Source organism: Heterocephalus glaber, unplaced genomic scaffold, assembly GCF_053883595.1.
Source record: "Heterocephalus glaber isolate CG9 unplaced genomic scaffold, H.glaber_assembly_v1.0 deba00000594, whole genome shotgun sequence".
Classification (NCBI taxonomy): Eukaryota; Metazoa; Chordata; class Mammalia; order Rodentia; family Bathyergidae; genus Heterocephalus; species Heterocephalus glaber.
Genome location: NW_028258151.1, coordinates 7,693,357 through 7,720,253, shown reverse-complemented (window position 1 = coordinate 7,720,253; position 26,897 = coordinate 7,693,357). Strand labels below are relative to the sequence as shown.

Below are 26,897 nucleotides of genomic sequence, written 5' to 3'. Positions count from 1 at the left end.
GGGTGGGATATGGTGAACAGACATAGTAGCCACCAGAAGCACATTTTAGAGTCACCATTGAATTTTTGAAAGCTGAGGCCAGAGAAGTCCTATAAGTGACAGTGGAATTATACACTGAAAGAGAGTGGCAGAGAAAGAATAGAAAATAATCCTTTAAAATAGTGCGAAGGCAGGCAGAGGGAGACAAACCACTGCGGACTGCAATAAAATCTTCTGACAGGTACACATCAATATTTCATACCACTTTTTTTTTTTTTTTTTTGTACCGGGGATCAAACTTGGAACCTTGTGCTTGTGAGGCAGGCACCGGAACCACCGAGCTAAATCCCCAGCCACATTGCTATTTCCACAAAAACATGTACGTGTGTTGGTAAAACCACAATCAGTTCTTTAAAGCTGAGGGAAGGGAGCTGAGGCAAATTGTTCTTTCCTGACCAAAGAAACCAAGGGCAGACCAGGAATAAATAATATTGGAAAAGGTCAGACAGTGGGCTCACTCATGAAAGACTAAGGAAGGTGCTATCGTAATGCTTTTCATGATATGTCTGCTTTCCATGGTTTCCAACCTTTGTGGCCATGCTTCTCAACAAGAATGAATTACTACAGAAGTGTAAAGAAAAAATTAAGTTCAATAGATACAGATTTATCCTATCAAATTGCTATACAAATTGAACAATGTGCTGCATGCCCAAAATGCCAGCTACTCAGGAGGCTGAGGCAGGAGGATCACAAGCTTGAAGCCAGCCTGGGCAACTTAGTAAAAAAAGGGTGGTGGGGGGGTTTTAAGTTGTAGCTCAGTGGTGGAGTACTATTGTGTTTAATCCCTAGCACTGATAAAAAACAAAAAATTGCTGTACAAGTTTTATAGTGCTTGCTCTCAATTACTGTACTTATCTCCTTTGAGACCAGTAACAGTTCATAAATTGGCACCCCTTCCAGAATGTATTTTGAGTAGCACATCTCTAGGAGAAAACTGCTCTTGAAATGATCATGAGATTCCAAGGGCAAAGTCTGTATCTATGATTCACGTTTCCTAAATGCATAGAAGACTGAATGCCACTGCATTTGTAATAAAATAATTCCTTTCCAGAATCAGAACAAGTTGGAAACCAAATTAATATTTAAATTTTGTTAGAGCCAGATGTGGTGGCACACGCATGTAGTCTCAGCACTCGGGAAGCTGAGGCAGGAGGATTGCTCTGAGTTCAAGGCCAGCCTGGGGTACATAGTGAGTTCAGGGCCAGCTTGAACTACAAAGGGAGACCCTGCCTCAAAAAGCCAAACATAAACAAATAAATAAATAAATTTTATTTGTTGAGCAAAGAATCAGAATATACGAAAGTAAAACAAATTTTTAAGGAGCAAATAATTCTGGTGCACACCTATAGTCTATATATGGTGCACACCACTCAAGTGGCTGAGATCAGAGGATCACTTGAGTGCAAGAGTTCCAGACCAACCTAGGCAATGTAGTGAGTTCCTCTATCAAAAACAGCAAAGAAACACGTTTAAAAATAACCTTGGAGGATATTCCAGGCCAGGAGAACAAGCAGCCTCCCAGAGTGATAGAGGCAGGGGTCCCTTCATCAGGACACTAGAGGTTAGAATCCTAGCTGCATCACATAAAAGTTGTGTGATAAAGCAGTCTGAAGCTCCATGTCCTGATTTTTATGATCATTTTATTCCAGAGAGACTTACAGGAAGACTGATACAGTGTTTAGTACATTACCAGCATACAATTTGCACTCAATATTTAACACAGCGTTCCCATAGTAAGATATATCTACAACAGCAATGCCTCCTCCCAACAAAGAGCTGAATAAAGAAACCCTAACTTTCAAATCCACAGAGCCCTTGCCCCTTTGTGTGCCCAGTCACAGCCTCAATTCTGTTGCAATCTTCCTCTGCACAGGTACAGGAAAATCAACCCAGTTCCACTTCTCGATCATTCCACTTGATGCCCTCAAGAGTGCATCCAGGTCACCTTGGGTTTTGATGTTTCCAAATGTTGGTCATAGGTTTAGAGATGACCTCATAGTTTATAGCCATAAATATGTATATAAAAACTTTCACTGTGGCAGTTTCTGCTTTAGCTCTTTGAAAATAAACTTATGTACCTTTATCTCAAGTTTTCAGGTAGCTTCTCCCTGGTTAAACATGAAATTCTCACACCTCACATTAGACTTTCAATAAAGCCACATTAAAGGTAGATTATAATCAGATTAATTCTCCGGGAACAGGGAAACAGAATGAGAAGAGTTGTAATGTTTTTTCACTGCTGGAGCCAGGTTACCATAAACTGGACCCTTCAGTTGTTGTTGCTGTTATTGTTTTTTTTGGTACTGGGGTTCGAACTTGGGACCTTGCACTTGCTGCAGAGATTATGAGTCTATGGGTCTGTCAGAACAACCTCTTCTTGGATAAATTCTCTCCATTTCTACATCTTGAAAATAACCCCTCTACTTCTGAGTAGCCAACATACAAGTTAATGTTTCAAATTATTCTGTGTATATAACATTACAGACACTCATTTTCTGAAGATAGTCCTTGCCATTCTGAAAATATTAAGAATATTTGATATTCTTAATTCTTTCAACATTCCTTTGAAATGATTTTTCCCCAGTACAAGAAGCATTTCTGGAAATTATAAAATGGTAGGAAGTTATGAAGAAAAAAAGGTTTATCATCACATTATTCAATGACACTCGTGAAACACTTGGATGACAGTTATGACAATGTTAACACTTCGGTTTATTTCTTTCCATTTTAACTATTTTCGTAGTATAATTATGTAAATTATGATTTGTATCTTATTTCAAAGTGCATGACAACCTGTGAAGAGAGTGAAGCCAAGAGGCCCTAGGACAAAACCCCAGTGAACACTCTGGGATTGTGAAACTAGGGGAAGGGGGCAAATGCAACTTAGAAAAATTAGGCATGGGGTGCCCTAAGTGGATTTTAAGTGCTAAAGCAACTCTGTAATACCCAAATGGACATTGTTTGAATATGTACTATGTGCACTAACGTCTGAAGATTTAAGAAATATGTGACAGCCACCTTTAAATAGAAAAAAAGTCAAAGCTTCTACATATTTCTTATGTTCCCTGTTTGCTGAACATGGCCCAGTTAAAAAGTAGTTGTGTTGTGGTAGGGGAAAAGCACGGCTCTTATAGCTTTTGTTAACTAGTTATTATGTTTGCAGGAAATTGTTCAAAAACAGTTCTCCTTATGTAAGGCTTGCCCACAAATGCTGCTTAGGTCACTGTCTAGATTATCTGCAGCCTAAATGCCAACTCTACAAATTAAATCTGTCAAGTGACAGTTTTTGCTGTAGCATGCATAATCAACCTTTAAAATTTATTTATACTCCATTTCCTTTCTCTAGCCAGATTAAATTCTCCTTTCCTAAGCTATTTTGGTCTCACTTCAGACTGGCAGAATTCAATGTTTTAGACAACCACAAGGCAACAGTGGCCCTACTTATTTCCATTTCCCAACTGATTTGTATTTGGGCTACCAAACAACAAGAGAAATTTAGAAAGTTTTCTGAAAATAAACATTATCTCACTATATTCCTTCAGGTAGCATAATATGAATCAGTCATGCCATGAAAATGCAATGAATTATTATGGGTTCTTAGATCCCTCCATTCAGTCCCAAGAAACAGTTCCTGGGAGCCTGCAAATGGCAAATACATATTCTTTCGACTAATCTGTCTGTCACATCTTAACGCGCATGCTGGACTCCCACGGAAATAAATACTATATTAACTGGCTGCATTACTAAGCTGAAAACTACCTAAGCAATTTTCAGGTTTATATTTGGATTAAAATTAGCCATGAAAAGTAAAGGGAAAGAAAATGGCATAACATAAAGAGAACTGTTTCTTAAAATGGTCACTTTTTTACAAAGTTGTTCAACACCTGCCTTGAAAACTTCCCAGAGAATTACTGCTAATGGTTGAATGTGAGGTCTCAATAAGATGTTTACTTCTGATTCAGCTACATTCATTTGTGCATTCATTGTAAAGTGACTGACACTTTCTGTATCTGAGTATGTATAAAATACAATAGCCCACACCCAGCTACTGGCCTTTGGACTTTGTCATTAGGTTAGATTCCTTGAGATGTTTATTATGACAAGCTTGATTGCTCATTGGAAATTGCTGTCTAAACTTCCTACAGAAATTATAGTGCTGCTGTTAGGATTTTATTATTCACTGAAATTTCCCTAACAGACTCTTGATAAAATAAATGCATAACTTAAGGGAAGAAATTGTTGCTTTTCAAAATATAGCAAGGGTTAGTTTTGAAAAATAAACACTAAATTATATGTTCAAAGAACTCTACACATTTTTACCTTTTTAAAATAATCATGAAAGATTAATTATGGATATAAAGTAGGCTGTTAGGGTCGGGGATTTAGCTCAGTGGTTTCGCCACCTGCTGCGCAAGTGCAAGGACCGGAGTTCGATCCCCAGTACCAAAAAAAAAAAAAAAAAAGAAATTACAAGTAAAGTAGGCTGTTATAATAGCAAAAGCAAAATCCAGATACCTACTGGGTTATGGCATATTGAGGTATTTCTCTCCATTAAATATACTTGATGTATTATTATACTTTGAACATTAGTATCATTAGTATCATTTGAACATTAGTTGGTATTGTTACATTTGATCATTCTATTATTGCAATGATAATACTCTTGCTGTATTAAGTGTTATCAGTGGTATGGCTCCAACCAACCTGAAAAGGATGAATCTTCCATTTCTTTTGTACACCTGGAATAAACAGAATCAATGTTTACTAGATCTGGTATCCTTGTAAAGATTTCTGATTTATTGGCTTCCATTCTCTCATCTCCCATGAGGGTTTTCCTTATATTCTTACAGTCTTTGTTTTCCTGCTTTTGACTTTTCTATTTCGGTTATACTGAGGAAAAGTCCTCATTATTTCGTCAAGGACACATATTTAGTTAAAAGAAATAACTTCTCTCTAAGGGGCTATCTTGTTTAGCAGGAGAGAAAAATCTTTTAGAGTTTATAGTAAGCATTGGCTTTTAAAGATTTTTTTTAGTTTTTGATGTCTGGACCACTGCCTGCAAGGCTATTAGAGATCACCTGTAGAGAAGTAGAGGTGCTAGTGCCGAGCCAGTCTGTGAAGGTTAGTGAATTCTCAGTTCACAGGGTTCTTCAGACCAATGCTGGGATGGATTACTGCTCTGAGAATCAGCAGCTTGAAACTATTGGACTCAATAGAGCAGATACCTTCTGCACAGCAGTGAGCCACTGCAGCTCAGGATACATAACATGGCAGTGGCCAGAGAGGCAGACCCATGACTACCCTAAGAGAATTTAGCAGGCTGGTTATCAAGCCTCCACTTATGACTTGTTTAAAATATGTTCTCTCAGCAGCAAAAGCCTCTGTTCTTCATCCTTGAACTATGTCCTTTTCAAAGTAGGACAGGGTGATACGTTGCCCGGGAGGCTGATTCTCCCAGTTTGAGCACAGCATTTGGGCTAGAAGAGCATAGCTCAGTACTTCATGTCAGCACTGCTGGTGGTAATCACAGGATCTGTGGAGCACAAGTCACAGCTTGTATCACAAACTCTACAAGAAAACTAGCTTAACGCAGACAGAGCTCTGCTTAGCATTTGTGGAGTCTAGATCTTATCCCACCTTTTTTTGAAAAGTCATTACATGCAGAATAGTTTCACTATTCTAGTTATCAACACTGTATTAGCTTGGGGGTAAGATTGGCTGTCTTTAGTTATGCTTTCTACGTTAAACAACCTTGTCATTTAAATCTGCCTGTGCTACAGATTGCCACTATTTTACCGCAACATGAAATTACTATTTGTCACTTGCCATGAGTTTTTAATTTCTATAAAATGAATCTTTTTCTTTGAGATTTGAGTTCCCTGGTCTGCTTAGCTTCAACCTTACCATCACAGGACTTTTTAAATCTTCCTATATTCTCTCAGACTTATTCTTTTTATATTTGTGAAGGGACATAATCTGTATCTCAGGCTCTCTAGTTTTCCTTCACTTAAATGGATTGCTAGGCAGGCAGTTTTCTTTAAAATGAAGATGAGTTGACTTTTGTTCTTTCAAAAGTCTAGCCTAATTCTGTTCCTCAAAAGCACTTACTTTGCTTAGAGTACATTTTTATAAGAAAGTTGAATAACTGTACAACCAGTCTCTAATTAGAAGGTCTAATAAATCCTGAGATGATACATTATAGTGACTGTGGACACAATCTGATCCCTAAAGCCTGCTTCAATCTAATGCTCAGGGAAAACAGCAAACAAAAGGCCTCAGTATTAGGGGGAAACCAAGTTCTGCAAAGCAGGTAAAGGTCTTGTTTACTCCTTCCAGAAAGCAGAGGAGAAAGGATTTTCAGCTTATCAATGACGCCCTCGCCCTTGTATGGCACAAAACTGCAGTAAGGCTTTCCCTTCTTAAAGGCCTAATTAGACAGTGGAACCACAGGGCTGAGAATGAGAAAAGAAAAGCTTAGGTTTTGACGCAAAGAATGACATCAGTCCATGACATGACCAGAGTCTTCTTCAGAAACCCTGGGTTTGGGCAGTGTGGCCACTGCACGGTGGCAGCAGCGGCAGCAGCACCACAGCTCCCGGGCTTTCGAAAGCTCGCAGGCCGGGCTCTGAAGACGAGACCCAGGCCGGCTCCTCCCGTCACGTCCCGCATTCGGCCGTGAGTCACCAGGCCGGCGCTCGGGCAACACAAATGTCCCTGGCTGACGGAGATGGCAAGGGCGCGTGCCCGAGGTAACCCGGCTCGGCTGGCGCGTCCCTCAGACGCCGGCCTCCGCGTGACGCTCGTGCCCAGGTGGCTCGGTGCGGTGGGTTCTCGGCGGGAGCCGCTCCCGTCCAGACGGCTCCCCCTCGCGCTCGGCCCCTTCCCCACAGGCTTCCAGCGCTCCCGTCGGCCCCACCAAGAGCCACTCACGCGCCCGCCCTCACCATTCATCAACCGGTTCGCGCCGGCGCGGGCCGCCGGGAGCTGACGTCCGCAGGGGCGTGCCTCCGCTCACGCACTTCTGCGCTGGGCCGGGACCCGGGCCATGATTGGCGGGCGGAGGGGCGCGCACGTCACGCTGGCTATAAAAGCGAGGGCTTGTGACGCAAGAGCGCCCGGCGCGCGTATTGGCTGCTTAGCTGCGCCGGTTCGTGACGCACTCTCAACCGCTCGGTGCATGGTCGCTTGGTGCCCCCGCCGCCGCACCATCGCCGCCGCCCCGCCACGACCGCCGCGCCCTGCCCCGCCGCCGCCGCCGCCGCCCGCCTCGCCGCCGCCTCGGGACCGGCTGTATGATTAGGCCACAATCTTCAATGAGTAGACATATTCCTGTGAGTACCCGGCCGGGACCCGCGCCCGCCCGTCGCCTTTGTTCCGCGCCCGGGGCCACCGTGAGCCGCTGCCCGGCCTTTGTGATAGCGGGAGCGGGTGCCCGCCGGGCCGCAGACAAGATGGCTCCGGAGCCGGCCGCGGGCCCCCGCCGGGCTCGCGGACACACGGCCGAGGAGACCCAGGCCCGGACCGGCCACGCCGCGGAGCCGCCCGCCGCGTCCCCTGCGCCTGCGCGACCTCGCTGGCCGGCCGCGGGGGGGCGGGGGGGAAATCTGCGGGTCGCACGTGCCGGCTAGCTTCGGAAGCCCCGGAACCTGCGCCGCCCGCGACCCTCTTTCCTCCCCACCGGCCGGCGGGACCCCAAGCCTTCGCTTGTGCTGGAGAGGCCGCGCGGCGCAGGCTCGGGCGGAAGGTGCAGTGGGATTATCTCGCTTGCTGCAATCTTTGCCCGGGAGTGCTGACGTCTCCGGCGCAGATTGAGACGCCGCCTCTGGAGGGGGGGAGTGGGCGCCGCGGCCTCTCGGGGCTCCGGAGAACAGGTTGCGACAGTGAAAGTTACTTTCCCCGTGGGACCTTAATAAAGGAGTCTCAATGCTGGTTCTTTTGTTTTGCCGAAAAACAGACTGGGCCTTTGACTTGCTCTTTGTGGTCTGAGAGATCACCGTATAAATAAACTAGTTGACATTTAACAAAGTTCCAGAAACGGGCTGTATTTAAAGGTATAAAGTGAAAATGGAAGCAGACTCTGTAAGTTCTTTACAATGCTTAAACTTAACCATGCAAAACAAATGGGACCTTTTTGTTATTATAGGGTTTTATTTGGTAGTTTCCTCTTGAGAATATGTGTACATGTTTAGGACAGTGGCCTTACATAATTATATTTTCTTGTAGGAAAACTATACAGCTAACATTTCCCTCATCCCTGTCAGAGTGGTTTAATAAACATCAAATATAAAAGCAAAAACTTGAAAAGGAACTTAAATGATTTTCCAAATATGAGTTAAATTTTGCAAGGTCTAGTACTTTCAAAATTTGAAACTTCATAAAATTTGTATTGTGAAAAAAGGTTGATCAGATGATGAATATAGGAAGTTGTATATAGTGTGTACATAATGCTGTGACACCTGTGGCCACCTATTAAGAGAGAGAACAGCATTTCACCAAATGCAACACTGCTTTACACTCAGTTAATCTGTGGTCACACACCCCCTCTTAAATTTTGTTACTCAAGTAAAATATCTTCGGCTCTAATTTGAAAAAAATAGTTGTACACTTGAGTTCTGTAAAAGCATAACATTCCCTTTGAATTGGTAAATAACTTTTTTCCTCTCTCTTTTTCTTTTAAACAGCAGTTCTGTGGTGTTCTTGGTCACACATTTATGGAGTTTCTGAAGGGCAGTGGAGATTACTGCCAGGCACAGCACGACCTCTATGCAGACAAGTGAACTGTAGAGATCCATTACTGCTCCACCAATAAGCCCGGTGAGAGAGGCTCACCTGGACACAGAAGTGGTGAATTGAAATCGTAGAGCATTTTACAAGAGTTCTGACCTGGATGGGGTAAACCTTAGTGCACTTCCTTTCTCTTGCCTCAGTATTACTGGATTAAAGGATTGCTGCTTCTTGTTAAGAGGTTGATTTCATTTCCTAGTACTCCCAATACCATACTCAAAGCACTGAGAAGTTCAAGTGGAGTATATTGAAGTAGACTTCAGTTTCTTGTATCATTTCTATTCAAGTTTTAAAATCGTTTGTAATCCTCTTAAGTTTTTTTTAACTAAATAATGGCTCGAATGAACCGCCCAGCTCCTGTGGAAGTCACATACAAGAGCATGAGATTCCTCATTACACACAATCCAACCAATGCAACCTTAAACAAGTTTATAGAGGTAAGAGTTGATACCTTTTAATGTCCTAAATTGATTGTAGTATAAGTGAGGCTTATAGCTATGAAAATACTGTTTGAGAAGATAATGAGATGACATACAGGTGTAGTTCCTAGAGATGAAATATCGGTCTGTTCATTAAGTGAGAGGTAAATTACTTTACACAGTTTGAGCAGGACATGTGCTTGCATGTGGGTTAATAAATGAATAGCTGGTTCTTCATCCTTTTGAGTTTGCTTAATTCTACCGTGGCAAGTTGAACTGTATAGCCCTCTCTTACGAGGATTGACAGGGGAAGGTCACCATTTATGGATTTTTGTCCAGTCTTCTTAGCATACTGCCATGAACTCAAGTTAGGTTATGTCTTGGGCCCCACACAGTGCTTAGAATCCAATTTTTATCTACTCATTCTGCTGCTATTTGGCAGATTTGTAGCCAACATTGCCTTACTACCTACTGGCCTCCTTTTATTAGGGAAGGAATGTAATGCTCAACAATTTACCTGAACACGCACATTTCACTTCATTAATATCTACAGTTGTTCAGAAATAGCAAATAGGCTGCTGAGATCATAGGGAAATATTTTAATGCTGCTTTTATTTTTCATATATTTTTGAATGCCAGAAGAGTTATAATCTGTAATGCATTTTAAAGCCTGTAGTTTTAAATGATAGTAGGTTTAAAACTTTCTGTATTATACTTATTATACTCTACTTCAAATGAGTGAAGGCGTAAGTTATTGTAATTTAATCAGGATAGGTTACTTGATTAGTTGTTAATGGTTCTTTTGGTTGTATTCATCTCAGTCCTTGTTGCTTGTATACCTTTCTTGTTAGTGCTTCATCCCAATCCAGTGTTGCCATGACTATAAATAACTTCAGTATATGAAGGGCCGGTTTTTTAAGGATTTCTAATTTATTAAAAATGTGTTATTTAACATTTTTACTTTTGTACAGTTCTGTTTTAAACAAGATTTGTGTCAGGTTAAAAATACATAGGAAGTTGTACCATTGTTTGCATGATTTTCTATTACCCAGCATACATATTGGTTACAATGATCAGAGTATCAAATGATGAGCAACAGTGGTGTCCTGAGGAAGACCTCATTGTTTTTTTTGATGTGTATTTTAATCCAGGAACTTAAGAAGTATGGAGTTACCACAATAGTAAGAGTATGTGAAGCAACGTATGACACTACACTTGTAGAGAAGGAAGGCATCCATGTTTTTGTGAGTATTTATCCTTATGTTTTTATGATACCATGTTCACAAAAGTTTATTAAACCACAGACCTCAGGAAGCTTAAATTTGTGACAAAATTATACAGTGTCAAAATTTTCACGTGAATACAGGTGAAAGCTAAGCAAAAGTTTAAAGTTTAAATCTTCATGGGGATAGAGGAGTTATATTTCATGGACATTTAGGCTTAATAAAATGTGATTAAACTTATTAAATATCTGAAGTATGTAAAATTCTCTTCATTTAGGATTGGCCATTTGATGATGGTGCACCACCGTCCAACCAGATTGTTGATGACTGGTTAAATCTTGTAAAAATTAAGTTTCGTGAAGAACCTGGTTGTTGTATTGCTGTCCATTGTGTTGCAGGCCTTGGGAGGTAAGAGAAGTTCTTAATTTGAGTCTAGATAAAGATATGAGTGATTTGTGCTGCCAAAGCAAGCACATGAGTTGATCTAAAAGTACACTTTATAAATTCCTTCCAAGTTTTTATATATAAAGTCAGAATTTAACTACAGGTATTGCTTAATAAGAATTATGAATAGTTAACACTTCTCAATTTGCGAACGGGTGGCATGAGATTTTCCAGGATTTGATTTTGAAATAATGATTTATCAAATAATTCTTACCTTACCAGAGCTCCAGTGCTTGTTGCCCTAGCATTAATTGAAGGTGGAATGAAATACGAAGATGCAGTACAGTTCATAAGACAGTAAGCAATGGATTCTCTTCATTTGCACCCTCTTGTGTTTTCTTGTTGAATGTCAGTGAGTCTCAAGTGTGTTACAAATTGCCCATCTATTGCCATTTTTAAAATGGAATTAAGCCAAAAAGTGTTAACATTCCATGTAGATGGTGAATACTGTGATTCTAATTGAACAGTGTTCTTTGAATTACTGTTTTGCTTTAGATTGTTGACTGTTAACTTGTGATTTTGCATTTTATTGCGGTGTAAATAAGATGATAAAAATGCACAGGTTCCAAAGGGAGGTCATTTGACAATAGCAAATGAAACACCCAGTGCAGTTCATATAGTCTCATTTTAGTTCTCTGGAACGTGCCTGCTGTGGCCGTGGTAGTCATCTTCCTTGCCATCAGAAGGAGCCGCTTTCTGACTCCATCACCATAAGTCACTTTTGTCTTTTCCTTCCAGAAAGCGGCGCGGAGCTTTTAACAGCAAGCAACTCTTATATCTGGAGAAGTATCGTCCTAAAATGCGGCTGCGGTTCAAAGACTCCAACGGTCACAGGAACAACTGTTGCATGCAATAAAACTGGGATGCCTGATGCGACTGCCTTGGACGTACAGCTTGAGGCAGGACCTGACTGTCATACAGATTAGCCCATGTGTTGGCTCGGTGAATGAGTCTAACGAAGCTTCCGTAGGAGCGTTGCAAAGCAGTTATACAGGCTACACACAAGCTTAACAGAATCGCAATCTCTGGGTTTGGGTTATGATCAGCATATTTGGACAATTACTACAAGATTCTTATTGTTCAGCATTTAAATTGTGCTTATCATTTGTACCAGTTGACTTTCCTGAAACCATCCAGTACTGAGTTAGGATATTCCCATGCCAGAATCTTAATGATACATAAGAAATTTAGAAAGATTAGGTGCCAAAATACCCAGCACAATACTCTTATATTTTTAGCATCACATAGAACCAAAATTCCAGGAACTAAGAATACTCTAGACCTGTGTTTTATTCCTTCAGTCATTTCAAACACGGTAGGGCCTATGTGGCTATTTTCCTGCTCACTTTATGTTTACATCTCACACTCAAACCAGTATGCATCAGGTTTGCTTAAACATTGATTGTTCTTTTTGATTATTACCAAGTCTTATGGTGATTATTTAATGTCTTTCTACAAGTCTTATTTTTGCTGTTCTGGGAAACCTCCATTTTGAAAATCTACATTGTTACAGAAGCACATGTCTTTAATGTCTCAGACAAAAAAAGCCTTACAGTTAATTTAATGCTTGCACTCTGAGGTGCAACTTAACAGGGAGGGCCTGAAAAAAGACTAGGAGTGGGCTATTCAATAATTTTAGTAAAATGTTGCTTTTGTCTTGTGCAGAACATGTGTAGAATATGCTCTTTAATTTAGTAAATATTTTTTAAAAGGTATAGATGCTTTGTTATTGTAGCTAGAACAATTCTTAATCATAAAATTTCTGAAATTCTTGTAATTTTTTCCATACTTATCAGAAGTTGTTTACCAACTTATTTTTGTTTGCAGTGTGATTTTTTTTTTTCCTTTTCCCAGCCTCTTGCAAAAAACAGAAGTGAGTTTCTGCTAATGAATTGAGCAGACATCTAATATTTTATATGCCTTTTGAGCTGTGTAACTTAATATTTGGATACTTCATAATTTGTTTTATTATGTAATTGATAAAATGGTGATGTGTATTAATGTTAGTTCAGCCATATATTTATACTGTCTGGGAATGTGTGGTTACAGTTCTGTGGGACAAACAATTTGTCAGTGTTCACCAGCTTGTAAAAACTTAGTGCAAGAGCTTAAACATCTAAATAAATAATGAAATCCATTTATCATTGAGATTGCTTTGCTTAAAGTTAACTTATTTTTATAGAAAACAAAACTAATGAATTGCACTTCACTTAATGCTAGTTGGTGTAAACTGTCGTTTTTAAACAAAAGGGTTAAATGAAGTCATTTTAGTAAGGTTTTGGATATAATTTGTTATGGTTATAAACAGTATTTAGTACTGAATGCTTTACATGATAAACTTCTTGATCTAGACAATTTTGAACCAATTTATTGTGTACCTGGGAGAAAGTACATAGAGGAAGACCTTGATTTTTACAGCTCGGTGAGGCACTAAGTGGTTTTGTGCAACTTCTGAACCTTAGTTTTCTCATTTGCAAATTAATTATTACATGCCTTTAAAGATACTGAAATTAACTTGAACCTGAGTACTTGGCACATTAAGGCTTAGTAAAGTTTTTTTTCAATCTGAAATAATTTCCTTTGCATAGGTTTATCTAAAAGGGACAGATGTCCTTGTCTCATTTTTAATAAACAGTTATAAATGTGAACTAAAAATCTGAGTAAGATGGTACTCCACCTTGTTTTAAAGATGTACTTCCATCTCTTCATGTCACTTTTGGCACTTACATATCCTTAAATTTTTGCCAAGGCAAAAGGAAAAACATGCCTATGGGACCTCGGTTCTTTAAATCTTAGATCATTTGTGACTAGGGTAATTTATTTAACCTAAGCTATTTTTTTAAAATACAGCCTACGCTTGATAAGAAATTTGTGTAATTGATTACTAAATGATAACATTATTACCACATAGCTCATAAAGCAGGATTTGTGTTTATTGGGAGAGAATAGGTACCATCATAATGAAAATCTAAGTTTAAAAGGTTTAATTTACAGTATTGGATTTTGTATATGTGGTGCTAACATCACTATAAACCTTATCTGTATAGTATACATCAGATTTGCTTTTTAACCAGGTTATTTTGTATCTTGTAAATATGGCCAATCATAGGAATGCCTGTAATGCACCCTAAAAGATTCCATCTGTCTGATAAGAATTGAAAGAATTAGTCTTGATGAAACTACTAGGTAGTATTCTAAAATTTGGCTGTGAGTGGGACAATGTAAATAGTAATTGCCTAGGCTTGTCTATAGAAACTAATGTCGCTGATAGAAGTAATAGGTTTACTGAATCATAACAAGAAAATTACATCTGCATTTAGTGGAAAGAGAACCCTAGAAATGCCATTGGTCGTTTTGTAGTGCACTGCAACTTTCATTTGTTGCTGTCCTAGTCTTGGACCCTAAGCCACTCTATACCTGGAGGCAGCCCCCAGGGCATATGACTCCATCTGGTCTCCTCCCCCTGAAGAATGATGCTGTGGTTTTCCCACGTGCTTCAGTCTCCATCTCTCAGAGTCTGTTATGTGTAGCTGTATTTACCTGACAAATAGCTACTGTTTTCCAGGCATTTAAGACCTTTGCAGAGAACATAAACGATGGGGTTCCCAGTAAGAACCCCACCTCTTGCCAGAATTAACAGTGTTTCAATTGAAATTTTAGAGCATGTAATTTGATGAAAATACTTAAAATAGAAATAAAAGCAACAGTGTTTCTTATACATGTAAATTGAAATTCTTTTAAGTTTTTAAATTCATTAAGTGTAGTGTGTGCCATGTTTATACTCCACATTCTTGATTTCTTGAATAATGTTTGTGTGTAGCTGTGCCTCCATACACCTGATTTGAAAATTAAAAACTGGCTTAAAAGTATCTGACACTTAATTTTTCTGCATTACATTTCAGGTAACAAGCAGAAGCTTGGAACAAAAGTAAAACAAAATTGTATTTACTTTTAACAACTTAAACTGGTTATGTTGAGAGGAACAGAAGAATGGAGAGAAATTCTATGGTCTGATATAGTGCCATACTGACCAATTAATGTATATAGCTGTCATAATAGCACCATTAAAAATCTTGTTGGGCAGGGGATGCAGCTCAGTGTGGCACCACGCCTGCCTCTCATGTACAAGGTCATGAATTAGATACCCAGTACAAAAAAAAATCTTAGTGTCAAGTAATTTTCATAATATTTCCTTCCAGTAATATTGTCTCAGTTTTATATATGCAAGGTTTGAGCTTCGAATTAGGAGCCCAACTAATAGATTATGGAACTGAAGGATTCAAATCTGCATTTAAACCTGTCTACTAACCCACATTTAATATAAATGTATGTGGTTATTTTTATGTCACCAATTAAAACTTGAGTTCCTGAAACACTTTCCTGTTGAAATCATTTTCATTAAAGACAGTGTTCTTCCAACAGACTTGTATAAAATCTTGAAGTTTTTTTCACTTTGTCTTCTATTTTTGCAGAAAAACCCTTTCTTTGTTAGAATACTGTTACACTGCAGTAACAACTACAATCTCAACTGTTTGAAGATCAAGACCTCTGACTTAAGATGTCCATTACAGGGCACCAAGTCCGTGGAACAGCTGCACTGAAACAGTTACATCAGAAGGCACTGTCTCACGGTGACTAAAAGACTAAAAACATGTCACTTGAACTCAATGGACTGAGCTGGTCATGAAGCCACCCAGCAAAGGAAAGTGACTGTCATGAGCTGGAGAGGGAGAAATACATAGCATTAATCACTACCACACTGAGGTTTACTTAGGAGTTCATTCACAGCAATACTCCACATAACCGAAACAACCAGCAAAGGGATAAAGTTCCCAAGCAGCGAAAATAAGTGTGAGATTCAAGTACTCAAAGTTGTGCTTGTTAGAGAATCATAAGTAACCCTGTTTAGGTAATTGGGTTCCTGCCAGGTTAGAAGTGGTAAAAGGTGCAGAGCATGAGAGAAGCACATGGGTAGCACTGAGATGCGCTTGTCAGTCTTTTCAGCTGAGAGAAATTACAGCAACAGAATTCAGGGAGCACAGCCGTTTCCAACAAGTCGGGCTTACATCTCAGACCTGAGGATGTTAGGGTTAATGCAAAACAGTTACGATGGCCCATAGCCATCAACAATATAAACCAAGTTTAGTTTTACATTTTGTTAAGGCAAATTTTTACAGTTATTGTCAAGGGATGTTTGTAGATGTTAGAAAAATGATGCCATGATTCACTCTGGCAAAGTGGGTTAAACTTACTTGGGCTATTATTTACATAATTTATTTTATAGCAATGCGAGCAAGTAACATGTTGATTTTGAATCTTTGTATGGGAGAATACAGTATTTAACCATTGTGTGAGTCAGCATCTCAAAGAAACACAGCACATTCACAGTGGGCCACTAATGAAAGCAGCGAGTTTTTACGGTACAGGTATCAACTCCCAAACTAAAAGAGCAAAGGAGGCAGTGTCATTACCAGAACTGCATAGAAGGGCTAACTGGAGGGCACTGCTGGGTGAAGCTGCAGCTGAGTTGGAAGACAATCGACTAGTGGCAATCTGGGAAGAAGCCAGAGACCAAGAAATACATACCTTCATTTCCTCCTTTCTTTCATCTCTCCTGCCATCCTCCCCTCCCTTTTACCCAGTAGGAAGTCACTGGGCAAATGAACCTGTAGCATATACAGATCAGCTATTGGAGAGCAAAGCAGAGCACAGAATAGTAGAATGGGAATTAGTTTTGTACCCCTGTATTCTCCCTTTTTATTCACAGATGTCTGGGACTAGTACTCTGCAGAATAGACTCAGAAAAGTTGAATCATTCATTAAGAGATCCAAACTGGCACATATGCCCTCGTATTCTGAAAATAACAATATAACAGAAGCTTCTATAGTGAATGAAAGAGCTCACTCATTTAATTTTAGTTTAATGAACAAAGTGATGGGCAGGAGGGGCAAGCAGAGTGGAGCTTCCAAACAAATTGTCAGACAAAGCAACGCTATTTCCATTTCACTTTTGACCTGTGCCCTGTGATCAGAGTTGATCATGTTCGCAGAACTATTCCAGGACTTTAATTTTTTCCAAAAGCCTTTAAAAACTATTATTCAGATAATTTCCTTCCTGAGGCATCATGTTGACCATGTGACATCCATATACGTAATTTTTCAACTTTTGACTAACTGCCAGATCCTCATCTGACAATAATGTGATTTGAGCAATTCTCAAAAATTGCTTTCATTGGCTTCATAAAAGCCTGCAATTTAAATTCATCCCCACGTGTTTACAGTATATTATTGGCTGAGTTGACTGGCAAGAAAACAACAACGAGGCTTGGATGGAATTGACCTTACTAATGTTAATTGGGGAGAAATATTTACATAAAGACTAGTTTCATGAGTGGATCTTTACTAGTTAAAATACTCTTGCTTCCTACTAACACAGGTGGGTCAGATGGGATTTGGAGCCAGGTATGGCGGCCCCTATGTCCCAATCCTAGTGGAAGGCAGAGCAGGAGGATCGCCTAGAGTCTGAGCCCAGCTGGGGTACACAGTGAGTTCAAGACTGGTCTGAACTACATGTCAGACTTTTGTCTCAAAAAACCAAAACCCAAACAAGTAAACAAAAAATTGGGATTAGGGACTATGGCTTTTAACTCTATTCAGCTGCCTGTGCTCTTTACAGACCTGATCACACTAGAAGCCCACCAATAATGGTGATAAGATGATCCTACAGCATTTAATCAGTAACTCCCACCTCTCATCAAGGAAGAATCCAGCCCAAAGGAAATGACTCATCATTTGGATTCTAATTCTCATTATGATGCAAAATTTGTAACATGAAAATACTTGCACCTAGGCTTGCCCCTAGTTTCAACATATTTAAATAGTTACTTCCTTAACAGAAAGATCTGTCTTAGGACAATCTCTGTGGAGTATTTCCCTAATTTAAATGTCATCATAAGGAAATCAGTATGCTAAGAAAACATCCCTGTAAAATTCTTTTTATGTTTACTAGCCACTATTTTGTATACATAACAATTTATATCATGCATGCTAGGATTTATTCAAATATTAAGTGACAAATTTGATTATTAAATCTTTTTTTTCCTAAGTCAATACATATGTACTGGAGAAAAAAACTTTTTAGAAAGCAGTAGGGAAGCTGTATGGTTTGTTGGCAGGGGTAGGGGCAAGAAGAAAGGCAAAGATCCAGGCTTATGAGAGCTGTCCGGTGTTTTAATGGATTAGCATCAGGGAATCATAAATTAGTTGAGTAGATGCATGTACTTAACATCGCGTGTGCTGGGCACAGAAGACACAGTAGTGTGAGGATACACTTGGTCCTTGCCATTGTGAGACAAAGATGAGAAGGTCAGAATTTACAGTCAAATTGCTAAGAACAGAATAATACTAAAATCCATCTAAACCAAACCATCTCCTGAAACATTCTGGGTTGCATCTTTGATATAACTTCTCAATACTTTCCACTTTGGAAAAGAGGAAAGTAACTTGCTTAGCTTCTACTTGGTAGTTAACTTTTAAAAAGGATTCATGTCTTACATGACACAGAGCACAAAAGAATAGAGAGCAGAGCCTGGTGGTGCACGCCTATAAACCCAAAGAATAGTCAGTAGAAACCTAGCAGTGGTACCATGTTGTTTTGAAATCAGGCTTCGCAGTTGACTTTTTTTTTTTTTTTTGAGTTGGTGACTCTTCCTTTAAACCTTCCCAAGAGTCTGTTCAGCAGGTTGACTCCACAAGGAAGAAAGCAAAATACCAAGACCATCTGAACTAACCCTGAAGGCAGAGACCTAAAACATACCACTTTGGTCCACCAGAGTTTGGGCTTGGGTTTTATTATCTATATGTGTCCAAGAAAAGCAGAATGAATGTATTACACATACGTTATTAAATTTTAAAATAATAAGTTGTTTTCATTCTATGCTGTGAAAGTAACCAATAAGGTCTCTTTTTTTTTTTAAGGTCCCTTTTTAAAGCATCATTATGATAAGACATGGTTTTTTGAGCTTTGCTGATTTGCAGCTGAGCCTGATTTTTTTTTTTTTTTTTGTACCAGGGATCAAACTCAGGACCTTGTGCTTGCGAAGCAGGTGGTGGAACCACTGAGCTAAATTCCCAGTTTAAGCATCATTTTGAATTTAAATATATTTCTTGCATTTTAATCCATTGCAATGGATTAATTCATTTTTGTTGATGCTCAAATTGGTCTGTCTTTGAATAGTGTTAGCTTCTTGAACTTGCCGCCAGAGTTTTTTTCATGACCCCAGTACAACTGGTCATTTCTTTGCTTTCTGTTATGAGAAGAAATTTCAGCCTTAAAAAAAAAAGAAAAGAAAGAAAAAGAAATTTCAGCCTCATTCCACACATTTTCTGGCCCTACCTGGAATCTGCCTTTCCCCCAAGAAGTACCAATTCCTCTTATTTGAGATGGTGTTTAAAGACTATAATCTGCATGCTCAAGATCACTCGTTACAGGGCCAGTCATTATTTTTAGGTTTTTTCAGTGGACAAATTAAAAATACTTTTTATTTTAATTTATATTGTTTTTAATTTTTTAACTTTTAATATTTTAACTTTATTTGTTTATTTTGTGGTGCTGGGGATTGAACCTAGGGCCTTGCACATACTAGGCAAGTGATCTACCCCTAAGCTACATCTCCAGCCCTTTTTTTCACTTTATAACGAAAAAGTTCACTGAGCTTATAGACAGTCCAAACAGTGGGTACAGGCTCTGGCAGGAACCCCCTCGGCAAATGTGTGTGAGTATGTCTGAAAATGCTTTTTGCAAAAGAAATTTTTAAAAAGGGTAATACTTTACTAATATTTCTTTTTTTTTTTTTTTTGCTCTTTGCTTTTCTTTTTCTCTTAAAACAGGATCTCACTATGTAGCCCAGGCTGGCCTTGAACTCACTATGTAACCCAAACTGGCCTTGAACTCATGTCAATCCTCCTGTCTCAGCCTCTCAAATGCTGGGATTACAGGGGTGTGCCACCACACCGGGCCATACTAATATATCTGATTCAAATTCAGAGCTACAGAGATTTTTTTAATTCTAAACTTTTTTTTTTTTTGGTACCAGGGAACAAACTCGGGTCTTTGTGCTTACGTAGCAGGCAGCGAAACCACTGAGCTAAATCCCCGGCCCTTAAATTCTAAACTTTTAATTGACAAATAATTACATGTTTATGGGGCACACTGTAATACTTTGATTTATCTATATATCACAGAATAATTAGATCAAGCACATTACACGACCATCACTTCATATACTTTTCCCTTTTCTTGTGGTGCAAACATTTAAAATTTGCTCTTAGGAATTTTGAAATACACATTATCATTAACTATAGCCACCATGCTGTGCAACAGATCCCAAGAACGTTCCTTTTAACTGAAACTGCACTCTCTCTCGCCAACATCTTCTCAACCCTCACCTTCATAATCATTTTACTGATTGCATAATTAGATGAAGCTAATGGTGAGCCTCACAAAGGAATAGCTATTTCATGAGCCTTATGCCATAGTGGTAACTCATTCAGGAAGGCTTAGGGTAGAATAGCTGTCCTAATAGCTAATGTCCTGTCGTTCCTACAGTGAAGTAAATAGCTTATAGAGTCTGGTAGTTCTTAGTGACATGATGCAGACTGTTGTGGTTCATATCTAGATGTTTCCCAAACCTTGCTTGCTGATAGGTGGAGCTTTGGGAGGTGCCTGGATCGTGCAGGTGTGATACTCACCAGAAGATTAGTCCACTGAGTTATGTTGGGAGGTGAAGCCTGGTCAGAGGAGGTGGATCACTTGGGTGTGGCCTGCAAGGGGCTATATTCCTCTCTGTTGACTGTTGTTTCCCACTGCCATGCCCTAAGACACCCCACCCTACCTTGGAGCCAGCCGACTATCAACTGAAACCTCTACAAATTGTGAGCCAAAAGAAACCTCTCCTTCCTTAAATTATGGGTGTCAGGTGTTGTGTCTCAGAGATGAAGAAAGTAACTGAGACACAAACCAAGTGGGAATTTTTGTCATATTTCTTCTAATTCTACAGATCTCCTTAGATGAGATGATCTATGTGAATAAGCCTTGATTCTCTTTCCCTCAGCCATTCATTCTCACCTTCCTCCTTGTACAGAACCCAAATGTTATCCAGCAACAGTGCAAAATTGCTTCAGAGAATGAATGATGTTTGATCAAAGCGATGGTTCTCAATTCTGGCTGGATACTATGATGGCTGTGAGTGAACTATACAAATACCAGTGTGATGGCATCATCCCAGAATAATTAAGTTATAATTTCAGCGAGGTGGATGCAAGTGAAACCATGTTTTTAAAACTTCCAGGGGCTGGGATGTGGCTCAGTGGTAGAGAGCACTTACCCAGCATGTGCAAGGACCTGAGTTCCATCCCCAAAACCACAGAAAAAAGAAAAAGAGAAAAAGAACAACTTCTCGGGCTACCTCAATGTACCACACACCTGAACCAATCAAGGTAATTCAGCCTCTTTCTCAGTGGCCAGAGGACGGCGTGAGCCTCTGATCTGGCTGATGAGACAGAAGGGGAATTCTGTTGGGGGCTTCTGGTAAAATTTTCCTCTCTAAAGCAAGAGAAGAACGTAAGGGAGGTTTCTTAATACCAGCACCCTCTTTCCTGTTTGGAGGAGTCAGAGGTATGTAGTTGTGATGTCCAATGTGCAACTGCTAGGGAAGATGCAATAAAGATGATAGAACACCCAGGTTGAAAAGGTTTGAGTGTATCAGTGGGAAAACACAGCCACTGTAAATATACTAGGAATAAAATACTTACTGTAGGAATTAGAGCCTACACTGACAGAAGGGTTGTAAAAGCAAAGATTTACAAAGAGGATACAGAGGGTCGAAAAGTTGACATCTAACTGCCTACTGAAGTCCCAGTGTGGGTAGACAAATTGCAGCTGGCAGGAAAATCTAAGAAAAAACAAATGTGACCAGTTGCAAAGTGGGACTGCAAAAGGTGTGCTTGCAGAGAGGTTTCTGGCAATGGTCATCCCTTGGGAAACAGGTGACAGTGTGTGACCATCACCATTGGGCTGCTATTGATGAGAGGACCAGCAGGTGGCAAGAGAGGCCAAGCACAATGTGGACAAAGACATGCTGAGACTCTCAGAATCTCCGCCTCTGTCACCCAGTCTCACTAAAGTGACCTTCTGAGAGTAATGGCTTCAGTTTTTCACTCAATTGCCAAATCTCACACAAATTCCTCTTTGTCGTATTCTAATTTGGAACCATAAAGGAGAGAGGATTCTGGGAAATGTAGTTCCCATCTTCAGCCAAGAAATGGGATAAACAAGCTGTACTACTCCTGGAAAGTCTGAATTTGGTGGTTAAAATCAGTAGCAAACAACAACAAAAAAGGGGAAATTGGGAATGATGCTCCAGTTGACTATCTTTCAGAATTTTGCCTCTTCCTACTATAAATGAAAATTCATTTCCTTGAATATATAGGTTCATGCCTCCTTTTGGTTTAGTACTCATACTTATACAGATAAATTGATAATAACCATAGAATATAAAGAACAAAGTATTAGGGACAAAAGAGCAAAAGCTAAAAAGAAATATTAAATTAAGTAAATTAAAATTTAAAAAGTGGATAGGTGACTTCCAGGAAGATGGAGGAGTGGTGAACAGCGAAACAGCCTCTCCAAGTTTTCTCATCCAGATTCTGGAATTCATTAACATAAGGAAGAGAAGAAGGAGGGAAGTGGATCCCAGGGACCTAGCAAGGATCTGAAGCAAGAATTGAAGCCCATGGGAAGAGCAAAGAGAGAGACTTCAATGAAGAAGAAGGAGGCAGCAAGTGGCACTTTCTCCCTGAGCCCTGATTCACCATGTGGGAAGGGTGACTCAAGCCTGCAGACCTACTTGACTACTGGTGACCCTGGAGGACTCCACAGAGAAACACACCAGTGGAATAGAGCAGTGGACACAGCAGACTGCTGGTCTGGTGAGTTATTTAGGTTCATACATCCCCCAGGAGAGGGCAGTTAGCTGGTAGCCATCTTGGAGAAGGGCCAGCTGAGCCCAGAACTCAGAGCTGTGACCTGGTTCCATTAGGGTGAGATGTAACCAAGTTCAAGTCTGCAGGAAGTCAAGGAGCCAAGTTTAAGCTAGCAGGAGGCACAGAAAGTCCTGCAGGCAAACAAAACAGGTTCCAGCCTCAGAGCAAGAAACCAACATGAGCTTCAGAACTAAAGGAGCAGGCTTGCTGGGATTATCCACTACTCCACCATAAATCTAGGAGTGGCTTATTTAAATTAATCAACATGGATCTGGACTCTGTCTGCCCACTTTGTCTACCAGTGACAGCAGAGACATGCCTTAAAGTAGATTTTTTTTTTATTATCTTCTTTTTTTTTCTTTTTGTTTTGCTTTCTTTCTTTCTTGTTTTTACATAACTGGGAATATTGTTTCTAGCTTTTTTTTGCTGTTGTTGCTCTGTTCTGTTCTTGTTTTTATTTCTTTCTTCTTTCTTTCCTTCCTGTCTTCACCAGTTTCCCAAAGTTTGCAAGATCTTCCTTTGTTCTCCAACCTTGCTTCTAAACTCTTACTCTTCTTCTATTTCTCTATTTTTTCCCCTAACCTCTTTAAATTTTCTTTCCTAAAGGTAAAATCACAATATTGAGGACATGTTTACAGTGCACATTGCTCTGGTTTGTTTTAGATTTTGTTATATAGCCACAAATCTGGTTCATACATTTAAAGGTTGCAAATTAATAGTTACCATGGTTTGTCATTTTCTAGGCACTCTGGGTGTCTTTTGCTGCTTGACCATGGCCTCCTGACCACAGATGTCTCCTGTAGTTGATCCTCACCCAGTTGCTATGGGAATATAAAACTGGGATCCCTGAAATAAAGGCAACCTGTGCCCGCTCAAGTCTTGGGTTCAGTCAGCCTCTTACCTGGTATGGCATCCAAGAACTCACTTCAGGGGATACAGGAGGCACTTGGGCTGGAGTCACTCACATACTGTTACAGCTCACAGTATCTGCCAGTCAGTTCCACCACTGGGTTTCTCCATGAAGGCTTTTGGAGTCACAGCCTTCACTGTGTCTCTTGTAGATTCAGCCCTCCCTTCTCATGAGCGTTAAGCCAGGAGCCAGGGAGAAAGTATGGATTGCTTCTTTCTTCTTCTGCACTACATGAGCGTTAAGCCAGGAGCCAGGGAGAAAGTATGGATTGCTTCTTTCTTCTTCTGCACTATGTCCTGCCTCTCTATTTCTCTCAGGCCACAACTTTCCTGTCAGAGCCTTCCTGGGTCCCAGGACTCCACCTCTATGAAAAACCAACTGCCAAGAACATACTTAACAGAGAAGCTAAAAGCTTTTCCTCTAAAATTAGGAACATGACAACATGACACCACTTTTGTTCAACATAGTTCTCAAAAAACTAGCCAGGGCAATTAGACAAGACAAAAAAATAAAAGGGATATTGATAGGGAAAGAAGAAGTTAAATGATCATTATTTGCAGATGACATGATACTCTATAGAGAAGACTATAAAAACTCCACCAAAGGACTCCTAGAACTAAATACCAAATTCAAAAGTGTAGCAGGATATAAAGCCAACACTCACCAGGTGTGGTGGCACATGCCTTATAATTCTAGCACTTGAAGGCTGAGGCAGGAGGATCACTGCAAGCTCAAGGCCAGCCTGTGCCACATAGTAAGTTCAAGGCCACCCCAAACTATTTAGTGAGACCCTGTCTCAAAAAAATGTAAACACTGGAGGCTTAGGATTTAGCTCAGTGGGACCATGCCTGCCTCGAAAGCACAAGGTCCTGAGTTTGATCCCCAGTACCACAAAAAGAAAAAATATATATATAAACACTCAAAAAATCAATAGCATTCCTATGCACCAATAATAAACTTACTGAGGGGGAAATTAGGGAAACAATGTATTTCACAGTAGCATCAAAAAAATGAAATATTTAGGAATTAACCTAACCAAGGAAACAAAAGACCTCTATGATAAAAACTATAATACTCTGAAAAAAGAGATCAAAGAGGACATCAGAAAATGGAAAGATGTCTCCTGTTCCTGGATAGGCAGAACAAATATAGTTAAAATGACATACTTCCAAAATGGTTATATGTATAGATTTAGTGCAATCCCAATCAAAATATCAATAACATTTCTTACAGAACTGGAGAAAGTAATCCTAAAATTCATATGGAACCAGAATAGACCTAGAATAGCAAAAGAAATTCTGGGTAATAAGGGCAAGGCAGGGGACATCACAATCGCAGACTTCAAGATACATTACAAAGCAACAGTGACTTGATAAAAACAGCATGGTAAATGGAAACAAAGCTTTTGTACATAGGTAGGGGATGGGGGGAATGGGATAAAATAAAATAAAAAATGTTTAAAAACCAGGATATTGGAAAAAAAAAAAAGACTTGTGGATCAATGGAAAAGAATAAGAAGATATAGAAACAACTCCAGGCACACTCCATTATGTAATATATGACAAGGGAGAAAGATCCCTTTGCTGGAAAAAAGATAGCCCCTTTAATATAAGGCAAAGACTTTCTGAATCAAACCCTGGTCGCACAAGAAATAATACCAAAAATCAACAAATGGGATAACATTAATACAGAAACAAATGAGAAAGCCCTTGAAGCAGTATTTGAAAAGTATGGATGAATCGTGGAAGTACTCTTGATGAAAGACTGAGAAACCAATAAATCAAGAGGATTTGCTTTTGTTACATTTGAAAGCCCAGCAGATGCTAAGGATGCAGCTCAGGACATGAATGGAAAGTCCTTAGATGGAAAAGCCATCAAGGTGGAACAAGCCAGTAAACCATCATTTGAAAGTGGTAGACATGGGCCACCTCCACCTCCAAGAAGCAGAGGTCGTTCCAGAGGTCTTAGAGGAGGAAGAGGAGGAAGTGGAGGAACTAGGGGACCTCCCTCACATGGAAGGCACATGGATGATGGTGGCTATTCCATGAATTTTAACATGAGTTCTTCCAGAGGACCCTTTCCAGTGAAAAGAGGACCACCACCGAGAAGTGGGGGTCCTCCTCCTAAAAGATCAGCCCCTTCAGGACCAGTTCGCAGCAGCAATGGAATGGGAGGAAGAGCCCCTGTATTGTGTGGAAGAGATAGTTATGGAGGCCCATCTTGAAAGGAGCCCTTGCCCTCTCATAGAGATGTTTATTTGTCTCCAAGAGATGATGGATATTCCACTAAAGACAGCTATTCAAGCAGAGATTACCCAAGTTCTTGTGATACAAGAGATTATGCCCCACCACCAAGAGGTTATACTTACCGTGATTATGGTCATTCCAGTTCACGTGATGACTATCCATCAAGAGGCTATAGTGATAGAGATGGCTATGGTCTGGATCGTGACTATTCAGACCTCCTGAGTGGAGGTTCCTACAGAGATTCATATGAGAGTTATGGTAACTCACAAAGTGCTCCACCTACACGAGAAGCAGATACTAGGAACAAACAAAACTTTGGACCAAAATCCCCATTCAAAGAAACAAACAAAAAGTGGAAACTATTCTGTCATAACTACCCAAGGGCTACTAAAAGGAAAATTGTGTTACTTTTTAAAAATTTCCTGTTAAGTCCCTCTTCATAATTTTTATGTTCTTTTGAGGAAAGAAAAGTAAAACATGTTTAAGTTTGATTTTATGACTTGCTCTCAACAAGCAAATGTTTAAGTGTGTAAGGCTTGACTTGTTATACTAGTGTTGTAATTTTCCAAGTGAAAGAGTCCCTAAAGGCCACTTCCTGAATTTTCCCAGGAAATAAAACAAGCAATTCTAAGATCTTCCACAAACATCTAGCCATCTAGATGTACATTGATCTCCACTGAGAGATGAACCATTCTGCCTGTACAGACAAGCTAGCTATTAGAGGGTGGTTGGGTACACTCTTAGGATTTCAGGGTATCTTCCAACTGAAATCTCTGTGTTCTCAGTATGG

The 26,897-nt window shown here is 39.8% G+C and overlaps 2 protein-coding genes, 1 long non-coding RNA gene and 1 pseudogene across 3 annotated transcripts; 3 read left to right on the top strand and 1 right to left on the bottom strand.

Moving 5' to 3' along the window:
• Positions 1–1,661: 1,661 nt before the first annotated feature.
• On the bottom strand, positions 1,662–7,086 carry LOC147829480 (uncharacterized). The gene is made up of 2 exons (XR_015448899.1): positions 6,984–7,086; positions 1,662–4,778 (listed from the first exon to the last, which is right to left on the bottom strand). It is a non-coding gene; the product is annotated as an uncharacterized LOC147829480 (long non-coding RNA).
• A 106-nt stretch (positions 7,087–7,192) lies between these two features.
• LOC147829479 (uncharacterized) lies at positions 7,193–9,140 on the top strand. The gene is made up of 2 exons (XM_087205151.1): positions 7,193–7,370; positions 8,721–9,140. The coding sequence occupies exons 1-2, from the start codon at positions 7,332–7,334 to the stop codon at positions 8,814–8,816; spliced, it is 135 nt and encodes a 44-aa protein (XP_087061277.1). The 5' UTR covers positions 7,193–7,331; the 3' UTR covers positions 8,817–9,140.
• Positions 9,070–15,282, top strand: Ptp4a1 (protein tyrosine phosphatase 4A1). The gene is made up of 5 exons (XM_004846111.4): positions 9,070–9,260; positions 10,394–10,486; positions 10,743–10,873; positions 11,132–11,206; positions 11,648–15,282. The coding sequence occupies exons 1-5, from the start codon at positions 9,156–9,158 to the stop codon at positions 11,763–11,765; spliced, it is 522 nt and encodes a 173-aa protein (XP_004846168.1). The 5' UTR covers positions 9,070–9,155; the 3' UTR covers positions 11,766–15,282.
• Positions 15,283–25,558: 10,276 nt separating this feature from the next.
• On the top strand, positions 25,559–26,085 carry LOC101720395 (RNA-binding motif protein, X chromosome pseudogene; annotated as a pseudogene).
• Positions 26,086–26,897: the final 812 nt, after the last annotated feature.

Excerpts from the sequence above, each read along its gene's own strand:
- Ptp4a1 (XM_004846111.4), top strand. The coding sequence starts at position 9,156 with ATGGCTCGAATGAACCGCCCAGCTCCTGTGGAAGTCACATACAAGAGC. Across the intron at positions 10,487-10,742 it reads AGGAAGGCATCCATGTTTTT|GATTGGCCATTTGATGATGG; the intron begins GTGAGTATTTAT and ends CTCTTCATTTAG. Across the intron at positions 10,874-11,131 it reads TGTGTTGCAGGCCTTGGGAG|AGCTCCAGTGCTTGTTGCCC; the intron begins GTAAGAGAAGTT and ends TTACCTTACCAG.
- LOC147829479 (XM_087205151.1), top strand. The coding sequence starts at position 7,332 with ATGATTAGGCCACAATCTTCAATGAGTAGACATATTCCT. Across the intron at positions 7,371-8,720 it reads CAATGAGTAGACATATTCCT|CAGTTCTGTGGTGTTCTTGG; the intron begins GTGAGTACCCGG and ends TCTTTTAAACAG.